We start from the raw sequence: 24,279 nt of genomic DNA, 5'->3' as shown, positions 1-24,279 counted from the left end.
GAGTTGGTTTGTCATGTGGTGGGTGCATTGCTTTATCAGCATGTGCTCCTAACACTCAGACTTTAAACCCGAACTTTAACAGGTTAGGGTGCTAAAAAGTTGCCTGATGATTGACAATGGTGGCGATAAAGTATATTGTATGTTGTGTGCTTTCATTCAACAAAATGAATATAGGAGTCTAATTACAAAGAGAGGAGTCCAAGTCGGTTGTACCTTAAAATTTGGAGTCCGATTCAAAGGTCTTATGTACCGACTCCACAGCCCTACTGAGCATACATTATTTCAGGTAAAGTAACGTAAACTGTTGATTCCCGTTATACTGACAGTCAGACATTCTCTTTTTTTAATATTATGATCAGTCGGATCGTACATATCTGATTTGCCTTCATTTCTGTATATCAGGCCCATTTCCAGTTCTTTGATTCCTTATCCTGGGGGTAAACCTTAATTTTGACATTTACAGAGTGACACACTTAACATTCCACTTCTACTCTGGACACCAGATAGACTTTCACTGATTTTTGAAAGTCTGTGTAAAGTTTGCACATTCTGTCCGTGTTGGCCTGGTATTTACTCTGGGTACTTTGTTTTTCTTCCCACATCTCAGTGATGTGTAATTTAATTGCCATTGGTATTGTGCTAACATATGTTCTGACATCTAAAGTGGGTCAGAAAATGGATGGATGGTTTCTACTGAAAATAAATACCATAATGCATGACCATAACCAGCACTTTCAAGAGCATGCCGTTAAATTAAGATTACATCATCAGGGTTGACTTGTTAGGTCTCCCTCAAACTAACTGATCAAGGAGATGAAGAAATATGCAGTATCAGTATCTGCAACTTTGTAATTTTTTTTGTTTAACAACATTATTTGTTGCACTTTCCTATATGTGAATGTGAATAGCCTTCTTTAATTTGCTATTTTCTATATTTTTAGGTGCTTTATTTCTCTTTTTAAAATGATAAAGATGTTATTTTTTCCTTTTAAATGTAAAAGCCTGTAACCAGTTTTTTCTTCCTTTTACCACATTTTGTCTTCTCTTTTGCTCACTGCTTTCCAACTGGACCTTACTGTCTAGGGTGCAAGATGAAGCTTTCTACAAACAGCCCTTCGCTGACCTCATTGGTTATGTGTATGTTGCTAAACTCATGTCTTTTAATTGCTTTTCATCTCTCTTTCTTACTCATTTTAATCAGTCACACATTTTTAGTTCTCACATTCTTTCATTGAGGTTTCTAGATATTGATTATGCATTAGAGTTATTGTTGAGAATTTGATTTTTTTTTTGGATATTAGGAGAAAGGAGGAGGCAGAAAATCCCGATACGTAGAATTTCTGGGCCCATATCAAGGTGCAGAGGGTAGCAGTGCTGCATAATGTCTCCTTCTCCCCGGTTCAGGTGGTTGTTACACTGAAGGGTTTACACATTCACCTCGTGTTAACATGGATTTCCTCCTCATTTTCCAACTTCTCCTTCATTCTAAAGTCATTCTTGATCGATTAGTGGATGACTAAACATTGGCCCGATTTGGAAATTTGATTATATTTTCTATCTCACCCCAGTTTCATTGTTGCCTTATGCCAGATTCTTCAAAGATGGGCTTAGAAGGGCAACTCCCAACCATGAAATATAATGGTTGACCAAAAACAAATTCATCCTTTTCATTCCTTTAGTCAAAATTAACAGGAAATATCTGCAATGTGGATGGTCCACAGTTGGCTACTGCTAATGGCTTATGGATCCAGTGTCCTGGGTTTAAATCTTATGCCTGATCCATGTCTTCTTGGGTTTTCCCTCCTACATCCCCATACCTGCAGTCTAAGATAATCCACTAAGATAGGTGTGGATTTGCTTGTGAGTGGGCCTCGTTATTTGCTGGTTTCTTGCTTCGAGCCCAGTGCTGGACATGTTTAAGCCCTTGTTTAAGAATTTTTTTTTTTTAAATTATGCCATGGATAATTTGAAATTTCCAGCTTGCTTTTGCAGCATTGCAAAGCAATCCTTTGCATGTGAAGGTGGTGTTCTAAACAGCATTGTGTAGAGTGATGTGTTTGAAGCGCAAGAAATAACCGCAAAGCTTGGATGGACTCTCCTTCTCCATCTACCCAACGGTTCAGATCTTGCTCCCTCAATTTCCCACCTCTTTTGAACCCTCAAAAGATGTAACTTCATAGGAAAAGTTCTGGGGGTGATGTCAAGGTCATTGAAGAAGTGGCACCTTTACAGTAGCAGGAAAAGTTGTTTGATTCCTTTGGAAACAACCTCATTTAAGCATAAATTGTCTTAAAATATGGTGTGCTCTTCATGTAAGATACAATACAGTAATCCCTTCTCGTTTTGGAACGCAAGCTCCGCGATAGGTGAAAATCCACAAAGTAGAAACCATATGTTTGTATAGTTATTTTTATATATTTTAAGCCCTTATAAACTCTCCCACACTGTTTATAAATATTCCCACCACAGTTATACAGCATAAACCCTTTGTATTCTCTTAGATATTAGGTAAGATTCATTGAAATTATGTATGTAAACACACTGTTTATATACAGTAAAACCTAAATATTATTTTAAAGATATCGAGTGTCTTCGATATCACATATGTTACAGCCATTACGATAGACAGGCCACCAGCAATAAATACGTACAATGCAAGAAAAATTGTATACAGTAAATGTGTGTACAGTGACACTAAACATACGTACATGTACTAAGTACTGTAAGTAGAAAATTAATTATGGTTACTCACCAACAATGACACGACGACTTGTCCGATAACGATGAGTTTAGTTTTACTGCACAACAAAGGTGAGCGTTACAGCTCTTCTAAAGGAGCCTCTTAAGGCGACTGTGTATCACCGCCGTTGTTCTTCTTCTGACAGTCTTCAATCCAAATCCCTAAAGCAGATTCCATCCAGACTACTGCCTTATTACATCCACTTACAACTTGTTTTGCACCCTGGTTAAAAGGACACTGCGGCCTTAGATCTTATATTCCTTTCCTCCTTTTTAAATAAAAAGAATCGTAGCCTCATTGATGCCGTAATGGCGTCCTACAACGGTGTAGCTTTTCCCTTCCTTCAACATATCCAAAACTTTTACCTTTTCGGCAATCGTTAACATCTTCCGTTGGCGCTTGGGCACGGCCCCTGAAGCAGTAGCAGGAGCAGATCGTTTTGGAGCCATAATGAAGGGCTTGACTATGCACAAAGATAAGCACAAAAGAGCACAAAAGTTAACTCTTTACGCAGCGAAACACGTTGATGCTGAATGAGCGAGACAAGACTTCCTGGTTAACGCCGCGGAATCGAATTCGCCGCTCCGTTGCTGAACCATTCAGCACACAGAAACTTACCTGCGTGCTCTGATTGGTTAGCTTCTCAGCCATCTGCCAATAGCGTTCCTTGTATGAAATCAACTGGGCAAACCAACTGAGGAAGCATGTACAGGAAGTAAAAAGACCCATTGTACACAGAACCCACAAAGCAGCGAAAAATCTGCGTTACTGTATATACAGTATTTAGATATGCTTACATATAACATCCGCGATAGAGTCAAGCCGCGAAAGTCAAAGCGAGATATAGCGAGGGATTACTGTAATGAACAAACACAATTTATTTTAACTAATAATGCACACATTTCTGTATTGTTCTTGTACATACTAAATACATCATTTAGACATTCACAGGTGTAACCTGGAAAAAATCTGTGAACTCCTAGGCTGACGGTTTCAATTAAAGCTAATTGGAGGCAGAAGTTAGCAAACTTGGAGTCCAACCAATGAAATGAGTGTGGAGGTGTGATTTAGAAATACTTTAATACTTTTCTATTTTAAAAAAAAAAATCCTGGGAGGGAGGCTAGGGAGAAGAGACATAATCTTTGAAGACAATTTGACTTTTGCGCGAGAGACACTTTAACTTCACGCAAAGACAATTTGATGTCCCATGAGAGACACTTTAACGTCACGCAAGATAAGGCATTGAGACCACATTTAAAACAAGTTCATGGACATCTAACCAAGCAGTTGTTTGAATGCTTTTGGCAGACAAACATTATGTGCTCCCAGCTCTTAGAACAACAATAATCTAAAAGCAGAACACGCGGCTTGCCGGCGGCAGTAGCAGCAGCAGGAAGCCAGCAGATGATCCAACTGCTTCTCCTTAGCATGCGTTCAGCCATACCCTGTCCTTTTACAACGCGAGCTGCAGAAATGCGAAGTAGCAAAAGGACAGTTGCTGTACAGTCTTTGAAATGATCGACGCAAAGCCCGACAAGCAGAAACAAGCCAGCAGATGATCCGACTGCAACTCCTTAGCGTGTGTTTAAGCCTCTCCCTCCCCACCCTTCACAACGTGAGCGGCAGGGTTGTGAAGTGGCAAAAGGACAGCTGCCGTACAGGCTTTGGAATGATCGACATGAAGCATGACAAAAAGAACACACAGCTCGCAAACAGCAGCAGGAGAAAGACAGCAGATGATCCAATGGCATCTCCTTAGTGTACATTCAGCCGATCTTCCATCACAACAGCGTTGTACGTACTGCGAGAAAGATTTAGCCATGCCCAGGGCTGGAAATAAAGGATAAGTATTCTTTTTGCAAAAGTTTTAAAGTAAAAGTGAAAATAATGCATATGTAACAATTCCTGTGAAAATAACAATCTCTTTAAATTGCATATTCGGTAAATCAAACCCGGGGGTGGGTGAGCAAGCGAGCAGGGGGCAGAGCCCCCTAGTTTAAAAAAAAAACCCAAAAAACAGACATTTAGAATTTGCAATTGAGAAAAAACATCTGCGGATGTGAAGTGTGTTTTACAAAACGGAGATCTCAGAAGATCTCTGATCAAGACTTGCTGATCTGCACAAAGCTAGAAAGGGTTACAGAGTAATTTCAAAGAGTTTAGATATTTGTTAGTCCACAGTTACATAAATTTTGTTTAAATGGAGATGACTTGGTACAGTGGTTTCTTTCCCTAGAAGTGGACGCCTAGATGAGCTATTTTGAAATGCATAATGCAGTGCAAGGTAAAACCCAAGAGTTACAGATAAAGGCTTTAAAGAATCACTTAGACAGGTTAACATCTCTATTTGTGAGTCTATTATACACTACACATTAAACAGCCATGGTGCCCATGGCAGGACAGCAAGGAGAAAGCTACTGCTCTCCAAAATAGAGAAATCGCTGCATGCCTGAAGTTTGCCAAAGACCATGTTGGCATTCCACAATGCTACTGGAAAAATGTTTTGTAGATTGATGAAACTTTGAATTGTATGTAGCAGCATCTACAATATGATTTAAAAAGGGCACCCTTTAAACCACAAACATGAAAGCATCATCCCAATGGCAAAGAACAGTGGAGGGAGTGTCAGGATTTGGAGCTAGCTTAGAGACTGGACAGTTACCATCAGTGAGGGGAAAATTCATTCTCAAGTTTATTAAGGCATCTTACAGGATAATGTCAGTGTGGCTGTCCACCAGCTGAAGCTCAGTAAAAGTTGGGTGATGCAGTAGGACAATTGAACTCTAAACATCAAAGTAAATCTACTACAGAAAGGCTTCAGAAAAACAATATCCACCTTTTGGAGTGGCCCAGTCAGAGCTTAGACCTGAACATAGCAGGAATAACATCAAAAGGGCCTTTCACTCCAAGCATCCTAACAATATGGCTCAGATGAAGAAGTTCTGTAAGGCACAATGGTCCGACATTCCTCCTAAATATTATGCATGTCTGATTCATAGCTTTTAAAGAGCTTGTTTGAGATTACTGCTCCCAAAGGAGATTTGACCCATTCTTAAGTTCAACGGCTTGCTTACTTTTTCCACAGCACACTCTGAATGTTTAATAAAGACAGGAAAGATTATAATTGATTCTATGTTATTAGAGAAGGCATGCTGTGTTTGTCTATACGTGTGACTTAGATGAAGATCAGATCACATTTTATGACCAGTTAATGCAGAGAACCAAGGTTCACATACCTACTCTTTCCACTGTATCTCATTTCTTGCTTGTGTTATTTAAGGTGAATAAAGGAAGAACAAAGGAAATAGTGACCCTCTAAACTTGCAGGCATATATAACTCATTATATTATCAGTGTATTCAAACAGTGCTATAATAAAATTAAAAACTGGGTCTAGAAAAACTTTCTGGACAACCTGATAGGGCATAAGGAAGACCGAGAATAAGTGATGCAAGTGGAAGGAATCATACATGGGTAGAGCTCAAGTGTAGCACCGTGGACAAAGACAAGTGGCCAAAGTGGATACAAAGAGGAACAGTACACACATGGGTCATCTGTAAAGAATATTTTCATTGGTTCCCATGAAAGATTTTTATACCAACAGTAGTATTTTTTTATTTATTTATTATGTTTCATATAGACAATACCTGAATTGAAATTTCCATCATCCCAGGACAATAGAAAATAGACAATCAGGTAGAAAAAATGAAAAAAGGCAGAGGATACTGTGCTTTGCAACATTGTTTGGGTCCCTTAAAAGGATATTAAGTATGGCTGGGCTACAAATGACAGTTACACATCCTCTTCATACTTGTATGTTTCTTGCGTATTTGGGACAGTGGCACATTTTTCCTTGTTTCCCCCTTCTGCTCTACAGTTTAAAATTGCAAATGAAACAATTCAGACATGATTAAAGTGCACATTGCAGACTTTCATTTAAGGGTATTTGCATACATTTCCATCACAACATGTAGAAATGACAACACTTTTTCTACAAGATCCCCCCCCCCATTTCAGGACCCATAATGTTAGGAATAATTGTGATTACTGAGGTTGGTTTCATTGCTTCATAAGATATCTCAGTTTGCTTCTACCCTTTGGAGTCTGCACCTGATATTGTTCTACTTGAGGACAAGAGTTGTGCCAATGAAAGTCAAAGAAGCCATTAAGAGGCTTAAAATCTCTTAGCCACCTTTTGTTGCAGGCTTTTGGGGTGGGTGTTTGCTAGTTTAGTTATTTTTGCACGTTGTTCTTGGTTGATTTGCTTCAGTTCATTCAAGAAAGGGAGGTAGTAGGATGACACAGCTAAAGCCCCTGGCTGGCCTTTAAACCACAAGGTTCGGTGCCCACTGCTGACTCACATTGTGACCCTGTGCAAGTCACCTAAACTCGAGTTGTAAAAAGTTGTGAAAGTTACCGCGATGAGTGAAACAGGGAAGTTTTGATTTGCATACAGTTTTCTCCAAACTGACATTTAAATTGATTTTGCAGGCGATTTTACAATTGTGAAATGTGAAGCACAAAGAACATTGCTTCCTAAAGCTTTGTGCACTCTTCGTTGTTTACTTGCGTTTTTCCGCAACTGCAAAATGCATGTAATTTGTCACATGCCAGTAAAATCATTTCATTTTATGCCTCCTGTTCACATCACTCTTGGGTAGCGTAGTGCTTTTTAAATGTGACAAGCTGTATATTTTCCTCCTAGCAACTAGTATTTCCTGTTTCTTGTTAAGGATACGCACTCTCCTAACACGATGTAACTTCAATTTTCTTTTCTGTCTCCGATGCATCTTTACTGAGATTGTCATCACAGTTGGCAAAGTGGAGATTGTACTACCTGAACACTTCTAGAGGCTCAAATGACATCTTTATTTAAATACCAAATAATGGGCATATGGAATAAATGTGTGTACGTGCTTTCAGATTGGACAAAATGCCTTTCTTCTTGTGTCAACAACATGGATTTTCCTGAAAGTGAATTTGTTTTGCAAATTTTTCTCTTTTTCAAAGTGAAACAACAAGTTTTACTGTGAATTAAATTTTTTGTAAATTGTTTTGCTCATCGGTAATCATGATCTTGTAATTTACCTTAGTTTAGGTAAAGGTATTGGCTTAATATACACTAATGAAAGTTATCAGTGGACTGGTGTGTACATCTTATGCCAAAACAGTACTCCTTTAAAAATAACTTTAATAATAAAAGCTTGTAACTTTTATCCTTCAAAATATTAACAAAGCTTCACATGCTTGTTAATAATAATTATTGAATACATTTATATAGTGCTTTTCTTGTTGCGCAAAGCATTTTACATAGACAGAAGGGAACCACCTGGATGATGTGACAGCAGCTATTATTACACCAGTATGCTTACCACAACACTTTAGTTATTAGCTGGTGAAGGACTGAGAGAGAGCTAATTAGAGACAAGAGGTGATTAGGGGGTAAGTATGGATGAGGCCATGATGGGCAATTTAGTGATTTTTTTTTTTAAAGATGCTCAGGGATCTTTAATGAACCACAGCAACGTATTTACAGCGCAGTGTTCTCATCACTGCACTGGGAAATTGGGATCCACACACAGAGAACAGGGTAAGCGCTCCTTGCTGGCCTCACCAACACCTCTTCCAGCAGTAGCCCAAGCTTTTCCTAGGTGGTATCCCATCCAAGTTACTGGCTAGATCGGAACTTTGTTAGCTTCGGGTGGATGACATGTTCTGAAGTGCATGTGGTATAGCTGCTGACATCTATTGACAAGCAAGTGACATTGCTAAAGCATAAACACACTAAACCTTTTCTATTTTGTCATATGGCACACAAATACTCAAGTCCTACATGGCCGAAGTACGATGACAGTATTTGTGTATCAGTAACGTTCAGAGGATTATTTGTCACAGTTAATCAGCATATCATTATTTTCCACAATTCTTTGCAGAGTTACCAACTGTGGCAGAGGCAGCGTTAGTGTGAAAGTTATAAAGGATGCTGTTTCCCAAGTTTTTCAGCACCAGCTACAGTATAACTTTATTTGAAATGAGCAGATGGGGGAGAAATCTGTGTTCTGTTTATAGCGGTCAGGGGCCACTAAGATGCACACCGTCAAAATTAATGGTGATTAATTTATTTTAATAGAGGAGACCCCAGGAATGTCCCCAGCCTTGGATCGACCCACACACACTCACAACAGAGACCAAATGAAGTGCACTGGGAACATTAAGCAATTAAGAATATAATGAAATTAAATGAACTAAATGAAAACAATAATACCAACCCTGACCCCTTCGGCGATATTACATTTAACAAATAAATACAAACGCCACACAGCAAAGTCCATGTAAACCAAACCGGATGAAATGAGAGGTGATGAAGTTAAGTCCAGCGATCTGTATGTTAAATGGGTGAAAGAAAACTCAGTCTTACCGGTAGTTACTGAAAGGAAGAAGTCGGATGGATGGTTCAGGAGCGCTCCATTCTTCCGGAAAACCAATGAATTCCAACACAGTCCTCACTGCACGGGTAGACAGACGATCCAGACCCCAACAAACGAATACAGTCCAGGACACAATAATTAATTAAGGTTCAAATAACAGCAGGCACCACGACAGATAAACGTAACACACAACGCACCAAAACAAAACCCAACTTTTGTTCTCTTTTGGCCCCCTGCCCTCTTTTTAACCTCCTTTGACCACCTTTGACCCCCAACAGCCCCTGCAAGGACTGCTGGGAGATGAAGTTCTTACTTAGTAGCACTGCTACATGTTTGTCTACTGCACTTTCTAACCAGTTTTTGTATTCAGTTACCTGTAAATTTCTAAAAGTAAACCCTGGAAAACTGTTTGGTTTTTCTCCACATAATCACTGAAGGATTTGATAAAAATTTGTTTTAAATGAAATGAAATACCAGCTTTATATTAAGTGCAGATCTCATTTTAGAATATGTGTGCTGGTTCCCTGCATTGACTTTATAGCATGTTAATTTACAAACACTAGAAGCATCCCATTTTTTCTTTAGATTTACTAGCTAACCTTATTTGCCTAATTATTATTACTTCTGCATGACTATATCCATTACGTGGGAGGATAGTCACTTAGGAATTGGCCCAACAGACGTATTCTTTTTATGGTTGCCTTTTCCCCCTTCTCTTCATTTAACTCACAAGACAATGTATGGAGATGGTTGCTTAGGAGCATAATGAGAAGATCAGAAGGCCTCTTTCCTCAGCAGTGGAATCCTGAACCTCCTGAGGCTACATCCACACTACTACGTTTTCATTTAAAAAGCAGACATTAGTCTTTGTTTTCACTTTTCGCCCACATTACCTTTTTAATTTTTAATCCTTGAAAACAGAGACTTTTGAAAACCAGAACCATATACTTCTAAAATCACCCGCACAGAATTGCAATGTAAATGGGTGACAATGCAGACTCTAATCACGCTCCAGTTTGTTTGCGATTATTACATCATCCTTCCCTGACAGGATCTTGCGAGTTACAACCTCTCATTTCCTAATTGGTCACCCTTCAAGGAAGAAAACGATATTCCAACATTAAGGACATAGAAGAGTTGCTTTCCATAATGCTTGTTATGTTGCTTACTTGTATTCATCTAAATGACATTTTGTACAGGAACAATACAGTATACATGCAACAAAAGGCAAATAATTTACCTTTTGCTACAGTTCTGTGGCCGGTTGCACAGTGTATGTGAATATCAGGGGTGGCCAACTCTGATCCTGGAGTGCCTCCGTGGCTGCAGGTTTTTGTTCCAACCCAGTTGCTTAATTAGAAGCCAATCCTCACCAATAACAGAATTAATTTAATGACATGTTAGGGTTTTAATTCTACCATGTCAGTTCATTCTTAAATCATAGATTTTCCCCCTTTCTAATGATACATTTTTCGTTCAAGTGATTTGAAGCCTAAAACAGATGAATAATTTTCAGTTCTTCACATTCTCTTCAGTTTCCTTCTAAATACTTGCATCAAATATTGCATGCTGATTACACAAAGGTAGAACTAGAGACAAAGTAGATGTAGAACTGCTGGCTCCTTTGTCATTTGTCTCTTATTGTTAATAAGGAGCAGTTAAAACAATGAATACAGCTGTTTAAGACTAAAATAAGCAACTAAGGGTTGTGAAAGGATCAGACTCGACACACTTAAAAAGGTTTGGGGCAGCCACCCTTATCGCTGGCTGCAATGGGGTTGGAGTCCAGACAAGAACTGTTGGAGATTTGGAAAGATGGCGGTTTTAACTGATAAAACCAGAAGTGACGTAGGAGAACCGGATGTGACCTTCTTCTGGCATTATTGTAGGCGCCAAAACCGGAGGTGACTTAAGCCTGGGCGTCGAAACCGGAAGTGACGCCAGCCTGGGAGCTGGAACCGGAAGTGACGTCTTCAGTGATGAGTCAGACAGGTTTTCCCGCGGTTGGTCTGCAGAGATAACAGGAGAAGGTTTAGTGCACCCCACCACCCCCTGGCCTGGTGTGTAATTACCTTCATTTGGTCCATACAACGTCCTCCTATTTGCATGTGTGTGACGGGATTTAAAATCTTAACAAGCAAGACAACTAAAATGAAGCAGAAGAATGTCTCTTTAGCAATAAGCGCCTCATCAGCAATAAATGATTTCTCATGAAGCAATTGGGTCGGAAACAAAATCCTGAAGCCACCGTGGACCTTCAGGACTGACATTGCTCAGCCCTGATTTCCTTGAAAACATCATTTTAAAATAAGAATGTAGTTTCTTGGATGTAGCCTGAGTGATTTAGGTAATCCAGGCATATGGTTAGCAGGAAAATGTGTTCTTATAGTGACCCTTCACACCGAGACTCAGTGTTTACTGAATGGTGTGTTTATTACATATTAAGAACATGAAGAGTGAATACACAAAAATAAGGGAGAGGTTCAAATAAACCAATGGAAAATAAATCCTCACACCTCTCTGAGCCATCCTCCACAGGTCTAGATGGCTCACTCCACTTGCACTCCTATGTGTCTCTCTGTCTCAGTCACTTTAGTATAGTCAGCAGAGGAGACTGCATGGGGACCTAATCCAGGACTTTGAATTTCTCAAAGGCATTGATAAAATAGATTTAGAAGAATTCTTTCAACTTAACAGCGGGTCACGTACTCAAGGACATAAGTGAAAATTCAGAGAATGTAAATTTAGAACTGAACCAAGAAAGCAAGTTATGGGAAGCTGGAACAAACTATTGAAACATGAAGTTGAAGCAGTAACCTTCACAATCTTTAGGAAGGGCCTGGATGAGATGTTAAACCAGCTTAGCTATTGGCCAAACAAACGTCGTGGACTGAATGGTCTGCTCTCATTTGTAAATTTCTTATGTCCTAAAGGTATATTTTGAAACGTAATTTATAGAAACACCACCTCATCATATATAATGAAATCATTTTATTTTGAAAGGATAACACATTTTCTTAGTTTATTAATGTTAGGATTGTTTGTAAAATATATGAGAATTTGATGATGCAACAGTGCTTAACACTCACATCCACAGTTCATAAAAGATGATGTTTGCTGGTTCTCACTTAGATTGAAAAAGTGGTTAACCATAGAATCGTTGTTCATTCCTTTTCAAAAATACTGTTGCTCAACTGCCTTACATAGCCATCATCATTGTTATGGACATTGTGAAGTGCCTGAGATATGTTGTAAGCACTTAAATTCCAGGAAATGATAAATGAAAACAGAGACGTGAAGCAGACAACGTTGTAAACCGTCAGATCAAAAATAAAACTGGTAACCAGGAACCAAGGAGCAAGATGTTCCATGATAGTTGTAGTCAGAACGAAGTCAAAACCAAAATGGCTTCCAAATGCGTGGGCCGTCTTAAGAGAAAAACAAACTACCGCTAAAAGAAGTTGCAAAGTTGTTTTATCCACCAATGAATGAAGTAATCATAAACTTGTAGTTATATTTATATATCACAACTGATGAAGTAACGGCCTTGAATGTCATGATCACATGATTAAAGAAAACAAGATGTTAACTAAAAACTTTGTCAGTACTTATTCTGTTTAAGAATAAACAAAAGGAACTGATCCCTGATAAATTGTTAAGCACTGAAATGCCAGGTAATGATAAACGAAAAATGAGATGTGGTCTGAAACAGGCAAGTGTGGAAACCATTAGATCAGAAATAAAACCAGTAAGGGGTGGGGGTCGACTTCTCAATCCTACTTTTTGTAAAAATTGACTGATTTGTATGGAATGATTACAATAAAATTAATTAAAAAGAAATAAAAACAATAACTAAGGGGCAAGACGTTACTCGAGAATCGAAGTCAGAACAAAGTCAAAACCAAAATAACAATCCTACCACTTGGGCCTACTTAAGAGAAAAACAAAATACTGCTAAGATAAGGTGCAAAGTTGTTTTATTCACCAATGAATGAAGTATCATGAATTTGCGGGTATTTCAGTACATTACAACCCTGAATGTCATTGTCACATGATTAAAAAAACAATATGTTAGCTAAAAATAACTATCAATTCATATTCCATTTCAGAAAAAACAATGGGAACTGATCTCTGTTGAAATATTTTGAGCGCTGAAATATCTGGAAATGATACCAGGAAATACGAGATATGGTCTGAAACAGGCAAGGATGAAAACTGTGAAATCCAAAATAAAACTAGGAATCGAGGAGCAAGACATTAATCGAGAGTCCAAGTCAAAACCAAAAATAGCAATCCTACCACTAGGACCTACATGGGACAAAAATGTAACTACTACTAACAGAAATCCCAAAGTTGTTTTATCAACAGAGGAATGAAGGATTCATTAATTTGCAGTTGTATTTTTATGTCATTACTGGTGAAGTAACATCTCAGAATGCTGTGGTCACATGGTTAAAGACAAAATGTTTTCTAAAAACAACTTTATCAATACATTTTCAATTTAAGAATAAACAAGGGCAGCTGATCCCTGGTGAAATATTGTAAGCACTGAAACACCAGGAAATGATCAATGAAAATTGAGAGATAGTCTGAAAAAAGCAAAGATGAAAACCATGAGCTCAGAAATAAAAAAACAGCAATCCTACCTCTGAACGAAGATGTTATATCCACCGAGGAACGAAGGAATCATGAATCTGCGGCTATATTTATACAGTCGGTGAAGTAACGGCTCTGATTGTCGAGGTCACGAGATTAAAGAAAACTAAACAGACCCTTCTTAAATTGTGTAAGTGTTGAGGGCAAACAGTGGGAACTGATTCCTGGTGTTTCAAAACCCACAATATACCTAGAAAACACATATGACGATGTATATTATGATAGTCACCTTGTTGTTTCCTTCCAGCTTTTGTAGATATTCCTGGTAGAAAGCAAATCATTCTCTTGTAGAAGTTTCCTAGCTGCTTCAGCCTTTGAAATCCAAACATCAGCAAGTCAACAAATTATTCATAATGCAGCAAAACTTTAAATGATCTGTAAGATAACATCGCCCCCTGCTGTCCTGGTGGCCCCTTTACACAGCAGGAGAGTGCATGCTTTTGAGCTTGATGCGTCCAGACAGCCTCAGTTAGATGCATTTGCATGTGGGCAGCCTGTTGCCATGTCTAACATTTGCTAACTTGTGTATTTATTTACATGCCTAGCATGTTTTACAGCACCCTCCTTTATTTCAGCAATGTATTCCCCTCGATTGTTGGGTTCTTTTCTGCCTCAGCTGCCATGATTTGGCTTTGTATCCTTTCTTCTTGTTCACATTTAATGAAAAATCTCAGTTTTTTGGTTAGGGAAGTGCAAAGTTCAAATGGTAATTGGGGTGTCAGATGTTAAGACTGTTTATTTTCATCCCTTGCTTTTTGTAAATGCATGCCTTGCTGATCATCTGCATCATGCTAATTTATTTTACTTTTTTTTTCCACATTTGACTTATAAACTCTCTTTTCTTGTTTCTTTTCTATGCACCTTTAAGCACAAACATAAACCATCCTTGCTACCGCCTAGAACAGTTAAGTAAAAAAAAAACAAAACAAACAAAAAAAAAAAACAAATAAGAAAAGTTGATGATGATGATGGTGGTGATGATATGTGAATCGGCCTCTTAAACCGAGCTTCCTCAAGCTGAATCAGTCATCTTCTCTGAGCCTGTCTGTCCCCATGTTACAAAAAGTGTTTGCTAGTGAACCTTGTGTTGTGTTTTTCAGATGTGGGACATTTGTCCCTGTGAAAGTGTTAGTGAGTCCTCATTGACTTAGCTGTCCATTACATTTGTCATTTGTGTGTTCAGAACTGTGCTGAAGAGCAGATGTGTCCTGAGGTGGAGCTGTTTTGGGCAACAGTCTTCGGCGACCAGGGCTGGGATGGTATTTGGTTTCACATTTTTAACACAGCGTTAGGAACTGCAGATACCTGCCACCATCAGACAGTCTGGCCCAACTGACACTGCCTTCGGAAAGTATTAAGACACCTTCTTGCTTTTTTTTTTTTTTTCATTTTGTTATGTTGTGCCCTTTCAATAAAGTCATTGAAATTCATTTTGTCTCCAAATCAAGCAACACTCGATACCCCCAGAATGGCAAAGCAAAAACGGGATTTTAGGATTTTTTTTTTGCAAATTTATTGAAAATAAAGATGTGAAATATCTCAATGACATAAGTATTCAAACCCTTTCTTTACTCTGTACTTCACTGAAGCCCCTTTAGTAGGGATTATAGCCGGGAGTCCTCTTGGGCTACATACACCTAGTTATGGAGACTTTCTGCAGTTCTCAAGCTCTGTCACGTTGGATGGAGAACATCAGTGGACCACTATGGTCAGGTCTCTCCAGAGATTCTCGGTTCAGTTCAAGTCCAAATCCAGACCCTGGCTGGGCCACTCAAGAACATCCCCAGAGTTGACCCTAAACCACTCTTGTGTTGTCTTAGCTTTGTCCTTTTGGAAGGTGAAATTTTGTCCCAGCCTGAGGTCCAGAGTGCTGTGGAGCAGGTTTCCATTAAGGATATCTCTGTACTTTGCTCCTTTCAGCTTTGCCTCAACCCTCACTTGTCCCCCAGTCCATGGCACCTGAAAAACAACTCCATGACCTGAGGCATTAGCAGTGCCTAGTGTCCTGCAGGCAGGACACCTTTGAGCCCATGTAGTTCATTCTTGGTTTCATCAGACCAGAGAATTGTTACTTTGCCTTCTTGCAAAATTTAGGCAGGGCTTCCATGCATCTTTTACTGAGGAGCGACTTCTGTCTGCTACAAAGTCAAGATTGATAGAATGTTGCAGTGATGGATGCCCTTTTGAAAGTTTCTCCTATCTCCACACAACTTCTCTGGAGCTCAGAGAGAGTGATCATTGGGTTCATGCTCATCTCTCTTACCAAGATCTTTTTGTTTTGTTTTTTTGTTTTTTGGCCATGCAGGCCAATAACGCCCACCTAATTCTTTCAGACTAACATCAAGTCAAATTTTGAAGGTCCCTAAAGTCCTACTGTCGTCCACAATATAGTTGGTAACCTATTTCATCTGTCTGTAGTTCACTGAGTGAAGAAAAACCTCTAATGTTTGTGCAAAATATACCCTTAACAAGTTTACAACTGTGTCCGCATGTTCTTGATGAACTCATTTAAAAGTCACAGTCTCGATCCACTGGGCTAATTCCCTTCAGTCTGGTCTCCACTTAATCTCTTTTTGCTTAAACTGAAAAGGCAAAGCTCTTTTAATCTCTCCTCGTAATTCATCCCTTGTACCACTGAAATCAGCCTAGTTGCTCTTCTCTGGACTTTTTCCAGTGCTGCTATTTCTTTTTAAAGCTTAGGCACCAAAACTGCATTCAGTACTCCAGATGAGGTCTAACCATTACATTATAAAGCTTGAGTATAACATTGAACTGCACAAAAGTTTGTCCATAACTGACTTGGACTTCTACTCCACATATCAGGGTACTCTATAACCTGTTAGCCTTAAGTATGGCTTCTGAACACTGTCTGGAATTTGACAATGGCAAGTCCACTATGTCTCCTTAGGAGTCTCCACTGATTGCTTAGTTTAGGCAGACAGCCAGCTCTAGGAAGAATTGTATTTGTCCCAAACTTCTTCCATTTAAGAATTATGGAGGCCACTGTTCTCTTGGGGACCTTCAGTACTGCAGAGATTTTTGTAGCCTTCCTCAGATCTGTGACTTGACACAATCCTCTCTCTCTAAATCTGTAGGCAATTCCTTGGGCCTCATGGCTTGGTATTTGCTCCACTGTGAGACCTCCTATAGATGGGTGTGTACTTTTCCTAATCAGTACAATCAATTGGATTGACCACAGGTAGACTCCAAACAAGGTTTAGAAACATTGTAACAATGATCAATAGAATGGAATGCACCTGAGCCAAATCTCAAGTCTCGTAGGAAAGGGTCTGAATAAATTCCTCAATAGGATGTTTTTTTTATTTTTATTTTTTTTATTTTAAACGAGTTTGTAGAAATTCCTTAAATCCTGTTTTCATGTTGTTGATTGTCTGGTATCGAGTGTTTCTTGATGAGGAGGAGAAAAAAGAAAGTAAACGATTTTAGCACAAAGGTACAACATACAAAATTTGTAATAAGTGATGGGGTCTGAATACTTTATGAAGCCAGTGTATTGAGCTGTTCTAAGAGCCTCTTAACTTTATACTTCACTCCCTTAATGTTCCACTGCAACACTCTTCCACACGGATGTCATGGATGCCCAGGGTTGAAAAGTGGTGTGCTTGAAGTGGGTGAGTGAGTGCCAGTGCTATTCTGACTGCTTGAACTCTGCCATCATCAGCACCATTGGGGGTGGCAGGGGGATGTTAACTTTTCCAGAGGTGGCGTGCATTGAGATACGGTTGTACTGAGAGGTGAACCGGTTCCAGCATATTTAGCCTGACATCTGGATATATAAAGTGTATAGAGGAGAGGACTGCAGCGTAGACGGCCACAATATTATACAAGCAGACAGAACTGATGGGAGGACGTAAACACGTTTCATTCAAAACAGGGCACAGTCCATGCCCATGCATTATTTTACACAATTGAATTACAGCCAAATAATCCATATGTCGTAAGTGCACAGGCTGATTTTGAGGTATATAAACCTAGGTTTTAATCTTCCCATTTTCAACAAGAAGTAGGATGCATAGATGAAAAATCTTTAAGAATAAGTTTTTACATTACTGTTTAAAAGCATTTCTTCATAAAACAACAATGGCTACATGGAATAAGTTACAGAGCAGTGTTGTCAGTGGCTGGGGAGTAGCCTGTTCTCACCACTAAAATGTAATGTTCTTATGGGGTGGCAGTGGTTAGTACTGTTAGTCTCACATTTCTAGCCCACTCACTGTCTACGCTGGTGGCGAAGTCGTTACAAATACATACTGTATACAGCCACTATGGTCATCCTGTTAGAGGTGACACCAAAGAGTTTATTAACCGTCTTTGTATTGTTAATTGTTTACTTTTGTTATTTAAAAAAATGAATAATATGCATTATTTACATAGCAATTAAAAATACAAACTTTGAACATAGTGTCACAAAAATGAGACATAAACAGATAAAGGTTTGGGGCAGCCACCCGTATAATATGGTATCCCAGCTGCAAAAGTCGTTTTTATCAAATAACCAGCACTGAAGTGCATACAACTGAGTCCAGACCAAGACTGAGGGAAAAGGGAAAAGGGGCAGGCTTTTAAAGGGGAAGACAGGAAGTGAGGTCATAAGGATTGGGCACGTGTTCATCAACCATTGGATCAAGCCCAGACGTGACATCAGAGGGGCCGGAGCTGGTAAGGTCTACTTCCATTGGCTCGGTCCCAGAAGTGATGTCAGGAGAGCCAGGTGGAATCTCCCGGGAATGGTCTACAGGAAAGGGAGAAAAAGAGTCAGTGCACTCTGCCACATCCCGGCATGCCTCAGAACTGCCTTCACTCAAGCCCTTTAACTGCCTCCTATGCGCACGTGTGTGACAATAGTTAAGGGAGGGATAGCGACACAAAGTTTTAGGATTCCTGAGCTCAGTACCCATCCAAGTCTGATTACATTTTAATGTAAGTAAATGTAAAGAATTGCGTGTACAAAGTAAAAATTGTTAGATTTGAATAAACAATGGGAGATCTGAAACTTAAAAGTCATAGTGGGCTTACATCAACATCAAGACAGTGTACAGAATCAATCAAAAAACTAATAGGATGTTAGGTTATATCTCACTCTGTTGTGTGGAGTACAAGTTCAGGAAGGTTATACTTAATTTATATAACACACTAGTGAGGCCTCACCTGGAGTACTGTGTGCATTTTACAAAAAAGACATAGTAGCACTAGAGAAAGTCCCGGGAGGAGCGACCAGGCTGATTGTGGTACTACAGGGTATGAGCTATGAGGAGAGACTGGAGGAGCTGAACCTTGTAAGTTTTAAGCAAATGGAGATTAAGAAGGGACATGATGGACATTTTTAAAATTAAGAAAGGAATTAGTATAGTGGATCCCGATTGTTACTTTCACGTAAGTTATTCATAAGAACACAGGCACATGATGCGAAATAACAGATTTCACACAAATGTTTGAAAGTTTCTGAGTTCAAAGAACTAAAGACGCATCAAATAATTTGGAGAGTAGGACTTTAGGGACCTTCAGATCTTGCTTTATGTTATTTTAGATAGTCCAGGTGAATATGGTGGATAGGCATGTTGTGCTGAATGGCCTGTGAGCCTCTTAACATTTATGAGGTGAATTACTACAGTGGATCCAAAGGGGTTTGTTTAAATTAAATTCTTTAATGAGGACACAGTGGTATAACTAGGTTAAGGATAAATTTCATAAGAAAGTTTCACCTTGAACAAAAAATATAGACACATGAAGTAAGTTAACAAGTAGTGTGGTAGACAGTAGAGCCTTGCATATCTCAACCTGGATGTTACTTTGGAGAAGTCAGGGGAATAGAATGGACGAGCTTGTTAGGCTAAATGGCCTGTGAGCATCTAATGTTTATGAGGTGAATTAGTACAGCGGATCAAACGTGTTATTCGAAGTTAAATTCTTCAATAATAATGATAAGTTACATTTATAAAGTGCCTTTCATAAACCCAAGGTCGCTTTACATACAGAGTAAAAAAAAATAATAATTACACAGAAGACAAAAGTCTGTAGAAGAGGAAAGTTTTGAGTTGAGACTTAAATGTGGAGAAAGTGGAGCAATCCCAGAGAGACTGAAGAAGAGAGTTCCAGAGTTGAGGGGCCGTAACACTGAAGGCCCTGCCTGCTGGGGTGGAGAGTCTGGTGTAGGGGACAGTAAGGAGATTACTGAGTGAGGACCTGAGAGAGCGACAAGGAGTGTATGGAGTGGAGTGAGGTAGAGAGGGGGAAAAGTTATGTAGGGCTTTGAAGAGGAGAAGCAGAATCTTGAATTCAATCCTTGATGGAACTGGTATTCAGTGAAGCTGGGAGAGAACAGTGGAGATGTGAGTAGAACGCTTTGTGTGGCTGTGGAGTTCTGAATGTACTGTAGCTTCTGTATAGATTTTGCAGGGAGGCCGATGAAGATGGAATTACAGTAATCAATACGAGACATTATGAAACAATGAACCAGAGTCTGAGCATCATTAAAAGGACAGAAGTGGATGGAGGCGGACAATGTGACGGAGATGAAAGAGACCTGATGTGTAGCTCAAAGTTAAGTGATGAATCAAACAAAACGCCAAGATTTCTGACAACAGGAGCAAGTTTGACAAGTGTACTATCAACAGAAACAGAGAAGTTGGATGCCTTAGAAAGTTGGGAGTTTGGGCCTACCAGTCACACCTTATTGGCATTCAGTCTAGAAAGTTATTTTCCGTTCCTAGCTTAAGATCACTGATGCAGTCAGAGAGTGTGCAGGGAAGTGACTCTGTAGGGGAGTCATGGGTACTAAGATATAACTGTATATTGGCTGCAGAACAGTGGAAGTTAAGGCCATGTCTGCGAGTAATTTCATCTCACACAAAAAACCTCTGGCCACACAGAGTAAGTTAACAAGACTACAGGACCTCAGGGTCTTCCTCTATGTTATTTTGGACAGTCTAAGTAAATAGGATGGACAAACATATTACGCTGAATGACCTATGAGCCTCTAAAGTTTATGAGGTGAATTATTACAGTGGATCAAAGGTGTAAGTTTAAATTAAATTCAGCAATAAGAATGCAGGGGTACAATTAGGTTAAGGATAAATTCCATTAGAAAGTTTAATCTCACACAAAAAATATAGACACATGGAGCAAGTTAACAAGTGTGGTAGACAGTAGGGACCTACAGATGCCAACTTGGGTGTTATTTTGGAGAAATCAGGTAAATAGGATGGACAGGCATGTTGGGATTAATGGCCCGTTTACATCAAAAAACTTGTTTCTTAGTGTTTGTGTGTAGTACGTATCTTCTTCCTGCGTCTCCTGCCATATTCCAAAGCAGTTCTGTCTAAGTGGGTTAGTGATTGAGAGAGTGTGTGTGTGTGTCCACACATAATGGATGAGCTGAACGGCTTGTTCTTGTCACAATTTTTCATAAAGTGAGTTAGTACAGTGAAACCAAGCTGTTAGTTTAAATGAAATTCCTCAATAAAAATACAGGGCTACAGATGCAAAATGATTATGGGTAAATTTCATTTGAATGTTTCACCTCTTTCAGAGAACTATAGAGGCATGGAATTACTTCTTTGTATCAGTATACTGCTGCTGGATTATGTGAATTTCCCCTTGGGATTAATAAAGTATCTATCTATCTATCAAGTTAACAAGTAGTAGGATGGTAGACAGTAGGGACCTAACAAATCTCAACTTCATGGTATTTTGCACAATCAGGCAAATAGAAAGGACAAAGATGTTGGACTGAGTGGTCTCTTCTTTTGAATTGTTCATTTGTTCTAATGTTTATGAGGTGAATTAGTACAGTGGATCAAAGTTGTTAGTTTAAATTGGAAACTAGTTAAGTGTGAATTTCATTAGAAAGTTTCACCTCACACAAACGATTATAGAGGCATGGAATAAATTACCACATAATGTGGCAGACAGGAAGGACCTACAGTTCTCGATACAATCAGGTTAATAGGAAGAATGAACTTGTCGGGCTCAATTTCACGTTTTTCAAATGTAGTGTTTATGAAGTGAATTAGTACAGTGGATCCAAGCTCTTAGTTTCATTTGGAAACTGTTTAAGGGTAAATTTCACTAGAAAGTTTCATTTCACACAGAGAATTAGGGTGGTTGACAATAGGGACCTACAGATCTGGACTTGGATGCTATTTTGGAGAAATTAGTTGAATATGTATGATGTGCTTAGTGGAAATCTTGTCAAAACTGTTGAAATGTTCATGTGTAGTAAACAACTTCTCCAGGTGCCATCTAAGTGGATTGGTCACTGTGACAAGAACAAGCCGTTGTGAAGATTTTGAAGGTTCTTCCTTACTGTGCTGGAAAAAGATCTGAAACTTCGAAAATTGTGACATCTGGTGGGTTACAAAAATCATAGCAGCCATGAGCTTAATCCAGCAAAAGTACTCCTCACTCTTGTTGATCCCATAGTTACTATCAGACTGGTGCACTAAAACACAAATAGCCCAAGAACACTCTTTGTTCATTTTGATCTTATGATAATCATGTTATCATTAGTCCAAAAAATGTAATTTGGTGTCATTATGAATAATGTACTTGTAACGCCGCACCAGTGCTAACCTGTGGCAAGCGCCAATGGCTTCACCCTCTTCACATGCCTCTTTTAGGTAGCTCACTATCCTTAGGACCACTAGCTGCTGCTGCACTAGTTGGAATTACTTTGAGACGTTGGCAAGTTTGCGGTTTTTAATTGGCTCCCCTGCAGCTGGCACTAAAATAAAATTTGGATGATGGAAAGCCAGCTAATACCATTACTATAGCGGTGAAAAACAACAAAACTACATTGACGTTCAGAGCCGGCGAGCACTGGTGAGACGTTACCATACTTTATAAGCCACCACTGATTCATAATTATCGGGCAACACTTATTACATTAGGGATTTTAATTGCTGTGAGGCAAAGTGAAAGATTAATATTCTTCCATTAGTACTAATAATAATTACTATAAGGGGCAGAGAGAATCGGTTTAGAGAACGTGCTTGTGGGACTGGGCACACATAAGAGAGTTTAGATTGCAGGAGGCCCAGAGTAATTATGACATGTTGTACGTTCCAGTGCATAAGAATAGTCTAGCATGGCACTTAATTTGTTGTGTAACAGACTTCACAATTCTGGTCTCCACATTTAATTCAATATCTTCTATGTATAAAAAGTGTAATGAGTGGTAGTTTCATAGCATGCGGGACACTGCAGTGCTTTGAAGCAGTCAGGGTGCTGCCGAAAGCCTCAATGACGTTTGAAGTTTCAGACGTCATCAGTCACTTGTGCTTCAAAACAGTGGGATTCATTAAACCGATACAAGCTTTGAAGTCTGAGTGTCAAACGTCTCATCTCTCCCAGCCAGACAACATGCTTGTCCACTATGCATCTACACACATGCGCTTACTCCGTTTTTCTAATGCTTATGAGGTGCATTAGTACAGCGGATTCAAGCTGTTAGTGTAAATCAAATTCTTCAATAAGAACACAGGGATATACTGTAGATCACGGATGTTGAACTCCAGCCCTGGAGGGCCACAGTGGTTGCAGGTTTTCATCTTAACCATCTTCTTCATTAGTGACCAGTTTTTGCCTTCATTTTAATTGACGTGACTCAGGCCCCTTAGTTGTCTCATTTTCCTTAATTAGCAGCCAAACAATAATGAGACACAAAACAAGGCGCCACGTGACCAGCTTATCTGTGCTCATCACACAATTTCAGAAAATAAAGAAAGGTGATTGGCCCAGTAATGTTGATCTATCAGGTTACCAAAACATTTCGACATTGGTGTTCTTAGAAAAAACAGAAAAATCAACAGTTTTCGAAATGTCTGCTATGGCAGAATAAGAGCAGCAACAAGCCATGGAATTAAATAGCGGGTTTTAATTAACAGCAAGAATCAGCTGCTCATTAAGAGACTGGTTCGAGTTTGAAATCCCAGTTTAGCTGGTCATCTGTTGGCTCGTTTCACATCTCATTTCTGTTTGGCTCTCATTTAATAAAGAAAAGATTTAATTCAGAAGACTGAATCCTTAAAAACAGGACTATTAGAATGAAGGGAAAAAGAAGGCAATTAGCAGTGAAAACTGTTCACGGATTAGTAAAAGGGTTGGAATGAAAACCTACAGGCCCGGAGTTCAAAACCCCAGCTGTAGATGAAAACTGATGATGGGTGAATTTTATCAGAAGGTTTCACATCATGCAAAAGAAGTCAATAGGAGAGCGACTAGTCTGATTCCAGGACTGTGGGATTTGAGCTATGAGGAGGGCCAAGCAAATGGAGATTAAAAGAGGACATGATTGAAGTGTTCAAAATTATGAAAGGAATTAGTACAGCGGATCCCAGTTGTTACTTCAAAATAAATTCTGCTACAAGAACATGGGGACACTGTGGGGAACTTATTAAGATTAGATTAGAACAATTGTGATGAGAACAGGAATTT

At 39.2% G+C, this 24,279-nt stretch overlaps 1 protein-coding gene across 3 annotated transcripts in view; it reads left to right on the top strand.

Moving 5' to 3' along the window:
• clta (clathrin, light chain A) overlaps window positions 1-24,279 on the top strand; it is a 76,977-nt gene that overhangs the window by 50,872 nt on the left and 1,826 nt on the right. Inside the window, exons 5-6 of one of the 3 annotated variants that reach the window (XM_039758270.1) lie at window positions 1,084-1,137; window positions 14,693-14,728. The exons of 1 other annotated variant lie outside the window; for it this stretch is intronic. In XM_039758270.1, the coding sequence (XP_039614204.1) occupies window positions 1,084-1,137; window positions 14,693-14,728 (90 nt within the window). The remainder of the gene's footprint in view (window positions 1-1,083; window positions 1,138-14,692; window positions 14,729-24,279) is intronic. One more of the 3 variants, XM_039758271.1, reaches the window with a different exon arrangement.

The sequence above is a fragment of the Polypterus senegalus genome, chromosome 7 (genome assembly GCF_016835505.1).
Source record: "Polypterus senegalus isolate Bchr_013 chromosome 7, ASM1683550v1, whole genome shotgun sequence".
In the NCBI taxonomy this organism is placed as follows: domain Eukaryota; kingdom Metazoa; phylum Chordata; class Cladistia; order Polypteriformes; family Polypteridae; genus Polypterus; species Polypterus senegalus.
This window is presented reverse-complemented; position numbering and strand designations above follow the sequence as displayed.